Source organism: Urocampus carinirostris, chromosome 6, assembly GCF_059441175.1.
Source record: "Urocampus carinirostris isolate Australia breed hairy pipefish chromosome 6, RoL_Ucar_1.0, whole genome shotgun sequence".
Lineage (NCBI taxonomy): Eukaryota > Metazoa > Chordata > Actinopteri > Syngnathiformes > Syngnathidae > Urocampus > Urocampus carinirostris.
In genome coordinates, this window is record NC_142354.1 from 38365707 (window position 1) to 38378989 (window position 13283).

General features: G+C 39.0%; 1 protein-coding gene across 3 annotated transcripts in view; it reads right to left on the reverse strand.

Moving 5' to 3' along the window:
• Nucleotides 1–4906: 4906 nt before the first annotated feature.
• anks1ab (ankyrin repeat and sterile alpha motif domain containing 1Ab) overlaps nt 4907–13283 on the reverse strand; it is a 119571-nt gene continuing 111194 nt past the window's right edge. For all 3 annotated transcript variants that reach the window (XM_088338958.1, XM_088338960.1, XM_088338956.1), the window contains one exon: nt 4907–5394. In XM_088338958.1, coding sequence (XP_088195084.1) covers nt 5325–5394 — 70 coding nt within the window. In that variant the 3' untranslated portion in view covers nt 4907–5324. The remainder of the gene's footprint in view (nt 5395–13283) is intronic.

The following is a 13283-nucleotide window of genomic DNA, read 5'->3' on the forward strand; positions in this document are numbered from 1 at the left end:
TGGTTTAATCAATTATTAATCACGAAGTAAAACACCGGAATCCAACAAAATTGTAAAAAAAAAAAAAAAAAGACCGGTTTGGTAATCACATTTTTTTAAGCAGAGCCTGCAAAATCAGATAGTGGATGATAGTGTTGGGCAGATAGTGACAAGTGTCACTGGGAGGTGTGCTTTCACTGTCAGTGTCAGACTGTGAGTGAAAGTTTTAGATTGATAAGGTTAGTATGAATTTATTTGTTGTCTATGTGTAACCGCGGCGTACCTGTCCCACCAAAGATCCACATTCACGCTGGGCTGGATGATGAGGTTTTTTTATTACAGTTGCTGCAAATGAATGAATCACAACACGTGGTAAGCTTCTCTGCTGGCTTTGATCTCGTTGGCAGCACGCTGTTAGACTGCCAACAACATATCAAAAGGCTTTCTTTTCAGTTGACATAAAATACATTTTAGAATATCAACCATCACAATACATTTTTACATCCATTTTAACAAGATATTTTTAACAAGAGATCGTATAGTGTTTTTTTAACGTCTACAATGAATTCAACATATTTTTCTTTAAACTGAATTTTAACCAACATCATCCTTTTTATATACATGAGAAAATAGAAATAATAACAATAATGAGTATAAAAACGGGTACAATTTACCCGCAAATGAATCAGTCACACACAACACGTGGTTAGCTCCTCTGCTGGCTTTCAACACTATAAGGGGAATTAGCCTTTTAGCACAACATGCAACGTCCGGCAAAACTAACATAAAAGGCGACAGAAACAAAACGAAAATGAATCCAAACAGCTTGACAACATCAATCACATTCCTGTGCATGTTGAGAGATTTGTGAGCTGTGGTTTTAATGTTTAAAATTAACTTTTTTGCGGAGCACCAAAAGATCGTGTCTTACCGTTGACAACACGCTGTTAGACTGCCAACAAACCCGCCTTCCGGTCACATGTCTAAAGCCAAACCAAACCTTACCCCATACCAGCAGGTGGCACTGTGGGACTCATCATTGCAGGACACTTACACAAAAACTATACAACATATTTCAGCAGGAATTTCAACGAAACAAAAGTTATTATTACACCTGTTACATATGTAAAATATTTTAACAGCACTAAATTATTAACACAAATCTTCTACAACTCATGTTAAAACAATATTTTACCAAGCCAACACATGAAAATAGTCCCGTAGCTTTTCTTCCCTCTCCTAACATAAAAGGTGTTACATGGGCCAGAACAAACCTCACGAGGGCGCTGTTGTATCGCGTGGACTGGACTGCGATCAGGAGGCTGGGGTCATTTACTTTTTATGATTTAAGTCCTGGGTTGGGTAGGGTTACTTTAACTGGATTACTTTCAATTACTTTTGGATTACTCCAATACCAAATATGCTAATAAAAGACAAAAGAAACTAAATATGAATAAAATGATGACTCACAACACGTGGTAAGCTTTCTCTCCTGGCTTTGATCTCTTTCATCTCCGGCAAAACTAACATAAAATGCGACAGAAACAAAATGAAAATAAATCCAAACAGCTTGCCAACATCATTTTTGCCGTTCCATGTATTCCGTTACTCCCCAAACCTGCACAAAATTTAGTCCTTTTATTCATAGTTAGTTTCTTTTGTCTTGTATTAGCATATTTGGTATTGGAGTAATCCAAAAGTAATTGAAAGTAATCCAGTTAAAGTAACCCTACCCAACCCTGTCCGTAATCCAGTCGTTTTACTTGTTGACGTATAAAGAGGGGTTAGGATCTATAAAGTAAGAAGATATAAAGCAAAGCTGGACAAAACATTGATAAAGTGGCCTGTCCTGTTTCTGTGCATATGTTTATATCAAGGGTAAAAGTCTGGTCTGGCCATTGTTTGGGACATAGCACATTTTTTGGAATGATAACAAAATATTGGTGAGGACAAAACAATGATTGCCCAATATTGGTGGGGAAACATCCACGCCATCTAGGTGTAGGGTCGGGCCTAAAAATAAATCCAACACCAAACCGACCCAACCCGCGAATATAAAGCACGAACCAGCCCGAGCCCGACCGGCTGAAATGATTTGGGGAACTGAGGCCGAAGTAAACCCGAAGCTGCACTTCGGTGATGAAGCACACACTTTGGCACAGATAAGCGCCGAACAGCGTGCATGCTGTGCAAATTCTCCAAAAAAATAATAAAAAAACAAACAAACCCCATCCTGTTTTTAAATGCAGGCTATAATCCTATTGGAAATGGTATATTGTCTGTATTCCTATTACCGTCAATTTTGGACTATAGAGCACACCTAATTATAAGCCGCACCCACCACATTTTAAGAGGAAAACCGATTTTGTACTTACACAAGCCGCACCTGTATATAAGCCGCATGCGCCCACATTAATAGAATGTATCACAAACGCAAAATTAACCCAAACCCGACTTTAAGTCCCGCAATTGAAACTCCTTCATTAAAGTACACAGTCCAAAAATCACAGCCAGCAAAATGAACAGAAAATGATACCCGTACTTAAGGTTTGATGCAGACCTGCAGAGTCCAGGTCTCGTTGAAAGTAATCCAAGGAAAAAGTGTATATTTCCAAAAGGTAAGGGTGGGAAAAATATATATCCACTACTATCCGCCACGTCAACAAACAAGTCTTACCTTTACCCTACTTCCCGTCATCCCGCGTTTGTTACGCCCCTTCTTTTTTATTCGCCCGTGCAAAACATATCAGAATAAGTGTCTAAAATAAATACAAAACAAAAATATACAGTTGCAAATACATATTATACATGGTTACACATATTTACAAAGAAAGACGGTACACCGAGAGAGTTTTCAAAGCTTTAATAATAATAATATAACTTTCATCCCAAACGGTGCCTGTGACAGGGCAGTTAATGGTAGCAACACGCTAGCAACACACTCGCAACACAGTAAACGGGTGTGTTAAGAAAACATACCGTACTTGTAAAAATCACGGTAAACCGTCCTTACCTTCCTCCTTAGAACTGAAGCCATCAAAGTTGTCTTCCTCAGTGTCGGAAAGAAACTTTGTCATATAGACGTCGTCCCACGCTCCCGCAGCCTCACTCGCTCTGTCACTGTCGCTGGAACTCTCATCCACTCCTGATTCTGTGCTTTGTTTCCTTCTTTATCGGACTGCTCGATTGCTTTTAGCTTGAAAGCTGCATCATTTGCCTTTCTTTTTGCATTTTGCACGATGAGGGTATGTTTACGCTAATTTCATTTATGCACAAACCAAGAAGTTGCAGTCTTCCTCGGCGCATATATTCCACCGGCCTTTTGTACTCGAGCGCCACTGGCGGCCGTTAGAAAAATGACATAAATTGGCCGCATCACTGAATAAGCCACAGGGTTGAAGGTTTGGGAAAAAAGTAGCGGCTTATTGTCCGGAATTTACGGTATTTAAAGCCGCGTGAATAAGCACAATAATCCAAATATGGTTTTACTCCGACAACGAGCTTTTCGATTGCAATGGTTGGGTTATTTAGTCAATTAGTAATTCCCTGACTGCCTGTGGATGTTTTTGTATACAAATTTGAGTTACCAGGTTCCTTGTGCACATGTGCAGTTTCCCTCACCCAGGATATTTCTGTGCCCACATAGAACTGCGGGACTGAATGATACATGCTAACTCTGGTTCACCTGCTAAAAAAAACCCTTATTTGTATTTCTCCGGAATCTTTCCATTTTATGTTAAAACGCGACAAATGTATCAAAAACGGAGTGAGTGACATGAAACCCCTGTATTTAATGTCAATAGCTGAATGCAAAAATTACATAAATTTGCTTAATGATGTTGCTGTTGCTATGCTCCATTCCAATTAGATTGTGCCCAAATGCATGGATACTGATCTGTTTATTTCCAGACATGTTAACGAATCGTTCGAATTGCTCCAGAAATCCAATTTTTTGTTTCCAATTGGATTATTACCTGCATATACATTAAAGGATTTTATACATTTGACTATAAAGGATTTTATATGATTGAATACAAGTTGCATTCATTGAGTTTAATGCTGTAGTTTTTTAATGACTGTGCCTTTATTCAATGAGCAGTGAAAGTTCAGGGCAGAGATGAGTAGTGGAAGATGTTGTTTACAGATTGGGACGTCCTGCTGATAAGATAATTAGCACAACTAGACGGAGGATGGCAGACGTTGTTTTGAGAACAAGGCCCTGATGATGTGGAGGCACTCGGTGTTGTTTTGACTGTTCTGGACGTCGCGGCGCCCAGGGGGTGGGGCTTCCTTGGCAGGCCCATGGAAGGAGTCGGCGCGCCATTGTGCGGGGAAAAGATGGTGAATGGGAGAGAGCTGGAGAATTTCAGAAGAGGGCTTCCCAGAGACTCCAACGACACTAATTCTGCCGTTTTCGATGGAGTACACTTAGTTAAATTGTTAATGAAATTAAACCTGCCCCTGTGTGGCTAAGCCGGCTTTCCAGTTCATCTTTTTCATCAAGAAACGAGCGCGCATAAATTGTTTGGGTGAATGTAGGTTGTGTTTTGTTGATGGAGTCAGATAACTTATTCGAACAATTTGGTAAACGGTACATTTTGATACTTAATTCCCAACAACAGCTGTATTCCCTTCAAAGCAACTCAAACGGATTTCAAATAATTTAGCCGAAAACGATTGACAATCTTCGCTGATGCATTTTCATAAAACAAAAAAGGCATCACATACATTGAAGGATTTTATACATTTGACTATAAAGGATTTCATATGATTGAATACAAGTTACATTCATTGAGTTTAATGCTGTAGTTTTTTAATGACTGTGCCTTTATTCAATGAGCAGTGAAAGTTCAGGGCAGAGATGAGTAGTGGAAGATGTTTCATTGCATCATTTATTATCGTGAATGTTACATTGCTTTTCAAACAGCATCACATTTTCAGTGTCAAACCTAAACTCGGCCATAAATATGGGCAAAGCTTGGATTGGTGGTACAGTTTCTTTTTCCTTTTCAATGTTTTCTCGACATTTCCTAAGCATCTCTGACAGAACCCTATCGATTGCCGATAGACATACCCGTCTACACAGCGCTCCGAATCCATCGTGATACGTACATAACAAGGGGAGTAGAAGACTGGCCAGGAAACAAACGCAACCTTTGTAGCTGACCTTTTATCAAGACGAGAGTAGCGCTCAAAGTCCTGTTTATCCGCCCATGTCGGACAGGTTTACCTTTCGTCTGCGTGTATAGGTAGCTTCGGCAAAGGGGTAAGGGGGCTGCGGTAGGCGTGCGCAGCAATATCTAAATGTCAAGAGTCAGTTTGCGCGTTCTACCTCTCCCTTCGCTTTAACTGAAACAGGCCCACTCGTTCACCAACTCACAGCTTGGTGTCCGGGAACTTGAATGTCGGGGCCAGCTACATAAAGAAAACAGCAAATGTTACTCTCCAAAAACAACCCCACATGCATCGTGTGTCACCTGCGTCTCACCCACACAATTTTCTTCATATAACTCGGAGGTTTCAAAACCCGTGTTCCAGGGGCCAATTACGGCCCTCAGGGTGATAGTTTGGAGCTCCCCGCCTTAAACTTAAAGGAACAGTTTTGTATTGCATTGTATTTAATTGTTCAGCCAGTATAAACCATAAACATGATATATACAAGAAATCATTTGACACTCGAACTCTCAATAATGATAATATAATAGATTTAAAAGAATAAAAATAATAGAGTAAAAAAGATATTGTAGTGTATAATACAAGGTAATTATATAGAATAATTTATGTAAATAACAAGACTCGAGTAGAATAGGTAGGAGGAAGGCCGTTGGCATAATAATACTATACATAATAACCTAAATCAATTCCCGTTGAACATACAAATAGCGGAAGGGTAAAAACTCTCTTTAAGACGTGAAGTCTTGCTCACAATGGAGCGAAGACGGCAACCTGACTGCGGGTAATCAAAGTACCTGCGAGGAAGGTGACTGGGATCGTCTATAATTTTTAGTGTCCGTTTTCTAGTTCGATGGATGTAGATACTTGGCAGGGACGGGAGGCCAGTACCTATTATTTCCTCTGCCGTCCTTACTACTGATTCCATCTTTGACAATTCTTTCTGATTGACGCGACCAAACCAAACTGATTGACTTAGTTAAAACGGATTCAATGATAGCACGATAAAAATTGACCAGAATGGATCGACGGACTCTAAATGATTTGAGTTGACGAAGGAAGTAGAGCCTTTGTCTGGCTGACTTTAGAATATTAATAGCATTGACAGTCCATGTGATGTCAGCTGACAAGTAAGTACCCAGAAACTTGAATGAATTGATTAGTTCGACCTCGCTACCATTAATTGACAGTAGCACATGCGGAGGCTTAGTACGGACATCTTTTATCATCTCCTTAGTTTTACCTACATTCAATAACAGATTACTCTCATGACACCAGGTGGAAAGTGAATCAATCTCTGCTCGTATTCAGTTTCGTCTCCATTAGAAATAAAGCCAGTAACCGTGGTGTCGTCTGCATATTTAGCGAATCGTGAATGGTCAGAATTGGGTTGACTATCATGAGTGAATAGGGAAAACAAAGTTGGAGACAATGGACAGCCCTGAGGCGTACCAGTGTTGAGGACAATAGAACATGAATATTTCTCACCAATGCAAACGGACTGTTCTCTATTGAGAAGGAAATCTAAAATCCAATCTGATAATAAAACGGGAAAATTGAGGTCATGAAAAAGTTGAAAATGCAATTTAGAAGGAACGACAGTGTTAAAAGCTGAACTAAAATCTATGAATAAAACCCTAACGTATGAATTCCTACGCTCAAGATGACTTCGAATCTCGTGAATACAAATTGAAATGGCATCATCTACACTTCTATTAGCACGATACTTCTTCAGGACCGGTACAATTGTAGCACGCTTCCAACACGGGGGTACAGGAGCTGAACTCAAAGACCAATTGAAAATACCAGTAAAAACAGGGGTATTATTTGACCAATAGATCTTGTTCTACATCCTGCTTCTCATTGGAAACGAACGGTAAAATTACAATTAAGAATAAAAACTACAGAGATCAAAATGACCATAGAGCACAATTTTTTTTTCTATATTTTTTTGCCCAGCCTTTCATGAAGCTTTTGATTTTTCGGATACCTGTAGCAGCGAAATGGTGGACAATTATGTCATTTCGCTCTAGGAGAGACTCTTGCAATAGAAAATGAAAAGAAATATTTCTACTAACGACAATTTTTAAAATGCAAATTTATACGATGATTAATGTACTCTTGCTATTTATCTAAAAGTGGGGTGCGTCATTTGAGGTTTCCTTGAAAAATGGAATATATCAACAATGCCCAACTTAGTTCAAAGAGCCCTTTTATTTTTTTTCACCTACAGTATGTGCTTTTATCTAACTTTTAGTAAAGCTGTTCATGCTGGTAGGCAAAAAGGGTGGGGTGTTGGGTGGAGAGTGAATTTATGCCCTTAATAACAGGATTTTGTGAGTGTAGCATGAAAATAGTAAAAATAGGAAAAGTCTCCTTGAATACAGTCCAAACGCCAACCCAAACCCCCCAAATATATATATTTTATTTAAGCATGTCTAAGATTCTTGAGGAATGAGCTGACTGAGGCTACAATCATGATTTTAATGAAGGAGATGTTGGCAGTAATTAACAAAGTTTAAAATTATAGACAGCACCTTTAAATCAATGCTTTTTTGTTTTTAATGAAACGTTATTTTTCTTACCACAAGGAGACGCTGAATAATACACACTGTCCCATTAATCGTAGCCCTATCTAATTATGGATTACTTTAATAATGATTAATTGCTTTATTTTCATATTATCCTTAATGGTTTTTTTTTTCATTTTTAGATGTTATTTTGTGTGAGAAATTTAAAAAAAAACAGAATTTGTTATCAGAATTTTTGGTCCAACCTCACCCAGGACTTAGCTCCGGCAGCCCCCAAGTAAATTTGAGACCCTGATATACCGTAACTGCAATTGTTGTTCAGAAGGTCATGTCGTACAGAAATACCAAGTTTACCATCCATCCATCCATTATCTTCTGCTTATCCGGGGGCAGCAGCCTTATAAGGTAAGCGCAGACGTCCCTATCCCCAGCCACCTCCTCCAGCTCATCAGACGGGATCCCCAGGCGTTCCCAAGCCAGCCGAGAGACATTGTCTCTCCAGCGTGTCCTGGGTCGCCCCCGGGGCCTCCTGCCGGTGGGACATTCCCGGAACACCTCCTAAGGGAGGCGTCCAGGAGGCATCCTTATCAGATGCCCGAGCCACCTCGAATGGCTCCTTTCAATGCGGAGGAGCAGTGGCTCCACACAGAGTCCCTCTCGGATGACTGAGCTTCTCACCTTATCTCTAAGGGAAAACCCAGACAGGGGGATCGTGTTCTTTCGGTCATAACCCAAAGTTCATGACCATAGGTGAGGGTAGGAACGTAGATCCACCGGTAGATCGAGAGCTTTGCCTTTCGACTCAGCTCCCTCTTCACCACGACGGACCGGTACAGTGTCCGAATGACGGCAGACGCTGCACCGACCCGTCTGTCGATCTCCCGTTCCATCCTACCCTCACTCGTGAACAAGACCCCAAGATACTTCAGTGTCAGTAATAAGTTTATTTTTTTCTAACCGTTACTTTTTTCTTGTTTTTTGTTCTCTATTATCTTTTTTCCTTTTCTTTTCTTCTGGCTTTTTTTGGGGGATTTTTTTCTGCTCTTTTTCTCTCCGTTGTGACTTAATATTGAGCCATATATAAGGCGCACTGTATTATAAGGCGCACGGTCAGCTTTTGAAAAAAAATTAAGACCTTTAGGTGCGCCTTATAGTGCGGAAAATACGGTATGTATAACGACAATGATTTGAAAAAAACTCGTTTTCAGGCCTCCAGAAGAGTTTTGGACTGTACAAAATTTCGGGTCATCAGAAGAGATTTCATTCAGTCAAGTCAGCGTTAAGAAACAAATCAGATTAGGAACCATTTTAATGATCACTTGTTGATTCTTGTTTGGTTCTGTAGTGCCGTCACAAAACAAGTCGAAGAAAAGAAAACCGTGATTTAAAATCTGTGTGTTCACTGAGTTGAGGTTTCACATCAAGTTGTCACATCAGTTTTCAAGAATAAACAGGGTGCACGTGTAATTCAAGCTAGGCTAAATTGATAATTTAATGGGCTGGTATAAAACCAGAAAAGGTTATAAATGACCATTTTGGTAGATGTAAAGTTGGCTGTTTTTGGTTTGTGTATTTCTCAGACTTCCATGCTATGAAATTAACCTGTTTTTATATTTAGGAATATAAAAACAATCATCACACACATACACATGGTCACGTTTCAAAGATCAGTCTAATTCCATTAATTGTAAATACGTTTTTATCAATTTTATTTCATTTTATTGTGAAGTCGCACTTATGTGTGACTTCATTTCCTGTTTATGTGTCAAGTCAATAAGCCAACAGAGAGTTTATATCTTGAATATCTCTCACAGTAGAACAACTAAACATTTCAGGGGGCGGCAGTAGCTCAGGAGGTACAGCGCTCGTCTTGGGATCAAGGGATCCCAGTTCGAATCCCGGCTCGTCCGTGTTACATGTCGAAGTGTCCTTGGGTAAGACACTGAACCCCTAATAAGCAGGTTAGCGCCTTACATGGCTGCAAGGCTGCTATTGGGAAATGTGGAGCACATTGTAAAACGCTTTGGGAAGTCATTGACTTGAAAAGCGCTGTAAAAAATGCAGATCATTTCATTTCATTTCATTTTTCATAATTTCTATAGTTTGGCCATAACCAGTTAATTGGGCATTTTCAATCAAACAGCCCAGAATGCTGAGTCATATCAAACTTTTATCGCCAACTGAGCTTTCATTACCCGAATTGTATCAATTTCTAAAGTGAATTTGGAGAACCAATTAAATTCGGAAAAAAAAATGTTTCCATGGTGACAAGTGTTAAAGTTAAAACTTATATAAGCTCTATGTTGGCAGAATTACTCAAATAAAAAAAAAAGCATTAAGGTAAATAAAATTTCCAAGCGGGAGAGCGCTGTCCGGTGGCCCATCCATCCATGTGTGTAGTTAACTGTATTCACACAGGAAACAGAAAAATACACCGGAAATGCGACTTCAAAATAAAAGAGTACAAGACTGATAAACGTACAAGAGATGCAATTAGACTGATTATTGAAACGTTACTTCATATGTGTGTGTGAAAAATAAAACAAGTGATATTCACACAGTAAATTCTGAGAAATATTACAACCAAAACGACCAACCTATCAACAAGACAAAATTTGCTACATTATATAAGTTCACAAGAAGAGATTTATTTCTTATTAAAGTTGATTTTCACTGTTTCCACCATAAAGATGTCATGAATTTAAACACGATGGCGCCAAGAGATACTATTGTTCCAACATTGGTTTTTCGCGATAGGAGCTATCGAACTGATGTTTTGTTTGATTCCAGCTTGGTCACTGTTATTAGGAGATATCATCCCCCTTAAAAACCTTTCTGGTGGTTCATTTTCACTTTTTCTGTCTAAAAAAACTTATTCAAAACAACCACCTCTCTAATGCTAATGCTAATTCCCTAGCCATGCAAGTTTACAAATAAAAGATGGCGCCGTTGTTAAATTTAAAGGGGAGATGAAGTACACATTGTTTTCGCTGTATGAGACTCCACTATTCTGGAAAAAAATTAGATTAATCCACATGATTTTTTTTTTAAAACCCCAAGGGAAGACATTTTTCTCTTACTTCCCCTTAAGGACGGGATATAAGGGAATTGTTCTGTCCTAAACATAATAAGTTTAAGGTTGTTCAAAACAAAATAAAACAACACACTTTTGAGGTTGTTATAAGGACACTGTGTACTATTTGACCAGCAGATATCGTTTTTTTATTGTAATGCAACCAAAAACGAGTGCTACAGAGTACAAAGAATATTATAAACTGCAGACACTCAAAGTGACCGAACCACCTCATTTCTTTTATTTTTTTGCCAAGCCTTTCCTGAGGTTTTTATTTGTATTTTTTAGGGGCACCTTAGTAGCAAGCAAGGTTGGGTAGGGTTACTTTAACTGGATTACTTTCAATTACTTTTGGATTACTCCAATAACAAATATGCTAATAAAAGACACAAGAAACTAAATATGAATAAAATGACTCAATTTTGTGCAGGCTTGGGGAGTATCGGAATACATGGAACGGCAAAAATGGTGTTTGGATTTCTGTTCATTTTGTTTCTGTCGCATTTGATGTTAGTTTTGCCGCAGATCAAAGAGATCAAAGCCAGGAGAGAAAGCTTACCACATGTTGTGAGTCATTTTATTCATATTTAGTTTATTTTGTCTTGTATTAGCATATTTGCTATTGGGGTAATCCAAAAGTAATTTAAAGTAATCAAGTTAAAGTAGCCCTACACAACCCTGCACATTTCTCGACCTACGAGTATTTTAGAAAATGCATGTTTGTATAATAGTTAATGTCTTTTTGCTTGTTATTCAAATCAATATTAATATAGAATTAAGGTTTTTTTTTTTCTAACACTAGGAGGCATTAAGTAATACACGCCACTAATTTAGTAAATGAATACAAGTAGTGAAATGCTCCTTTCCTGACACAAATTAAGTTATTTTTCACCCAATCACTTTTAGACTATATTGTATAATTAATTGTTACAGTTTAGTTATTCAAAACCCTTTCTGTGAAGTTGGAAGAGTATTTCAAGCCCGAATTGTACTTGAAATACACCCGAAGGCCTAGTGAGTTAGGAACAGGGTTGGGTAGAGTTACTTTAACTTGATTACTTTCAATTACTTTTGGATTACTCCAATACCAAATATGCTAATAAAAGACCAAATAAACTAAACATGAATAAAATGACTAAATTTTGTGCAGGTTTGGGGAGTAACGGAATACATGGAACGGCAAAAATGATGTTAGAAAGCTGTTTGGATTTATTTTCATTTTGTTTCTGTCGCATTTTATGTTCGTTTTGCCGGAGATCAAAGAGATCAAAGCCAGGAGAGAAAGCTTACCACGTGTTGTGAGTCATCATTTTATTCATATTTAGTTTCTTTTGTCTTTTATTAGCATACAGTGGAACCTCGGTTTTCGAACGCCTCTCAGTTCGAACAAATCGGTTGTCGACCCAAAATTTTGAGAAATTCTTGCTTCGCTTTTCGTTCAAAAAATCGGAGTTCGAACGCCGGTACGCTAGGGGCGATGCTGAGCGGCGTACGGGTGTAGATTGCCCCCACCCCTCGTGAAGAACTGTTGTCACGTGAGCGCGCACTCCTTTTTGCTTTCGTTATTAATATCGGTGAACGGAGTGTTTAAACCCCTAATTATGCCTCGGAAGAAGGTCGGTGCAAGCAGCAAAGTTGCTACAGGTGAAAAAAGAAGAGTAGTGCGTACAACTATTGAATTTAAGAAAGAAACAAGAGCAAAATATGAAGAAGATGTGCGAGTTTCCCTTCTTTCGAGGGAATAGAGCATGGCTTCTGCAGACCACCACAAAGGTAAGAAATCCTGTTCATAAATCTTTTCTTTATCCTTTAACCGCTCACCACTTATTGTGGAGACCCGGGTGCTAAACGACGTGTAAACGACCTGATTTTTTTATTTTTACACGTTCATGTTAGCGAATGTACGATTAGCCTGGGTTAGCTTCATGTTTACGTTCGTGGTAAACATTGAAGGTGTTGGAACGGATTAAAACGATTTTACATTACTTTTAATGGGAAAAAACGATTTCGGTGATTGAACAAATCGGTTTTCGAACAGGGTTCTGGAACGGATTATGGTCGAGAACTGAGGTTCCACTGTATTTGGTATTGGAGTAATCCAAAAGTAAGTGAAAGTAATCAAGTTAAAGTTACCCTACCCAACCATGGTTAGGAATATTTATTTTCTTAAACAACCTGGCAGAAGGTGAACAGGTTCATTCAAATTCGACTTTGATACCCTGGGAGCCGTATTTGGGATCCCGTTTGGCTTGAATACCAAAAGGGTGATCTCCGAACTTCGGTGTTGAATAAACATTTGAACTCTCATTGCTTTGCAGCCATACAAACAGGTAGCCGTGGTGACACACGAAACGGGGAATATGAGTGGCAACATGGAGGTGGGATGAAGGACGGACAGTGGGATGCAAGCGGGTGTCTGATTGGCGAGGTTCCGGACGAGCATATGTACAGACGGACGGAACAGAATGGGAGACGCCGGACACAACATACACAGCCAGACCGGCCCTTCCTATCCCAGGTATCAAATC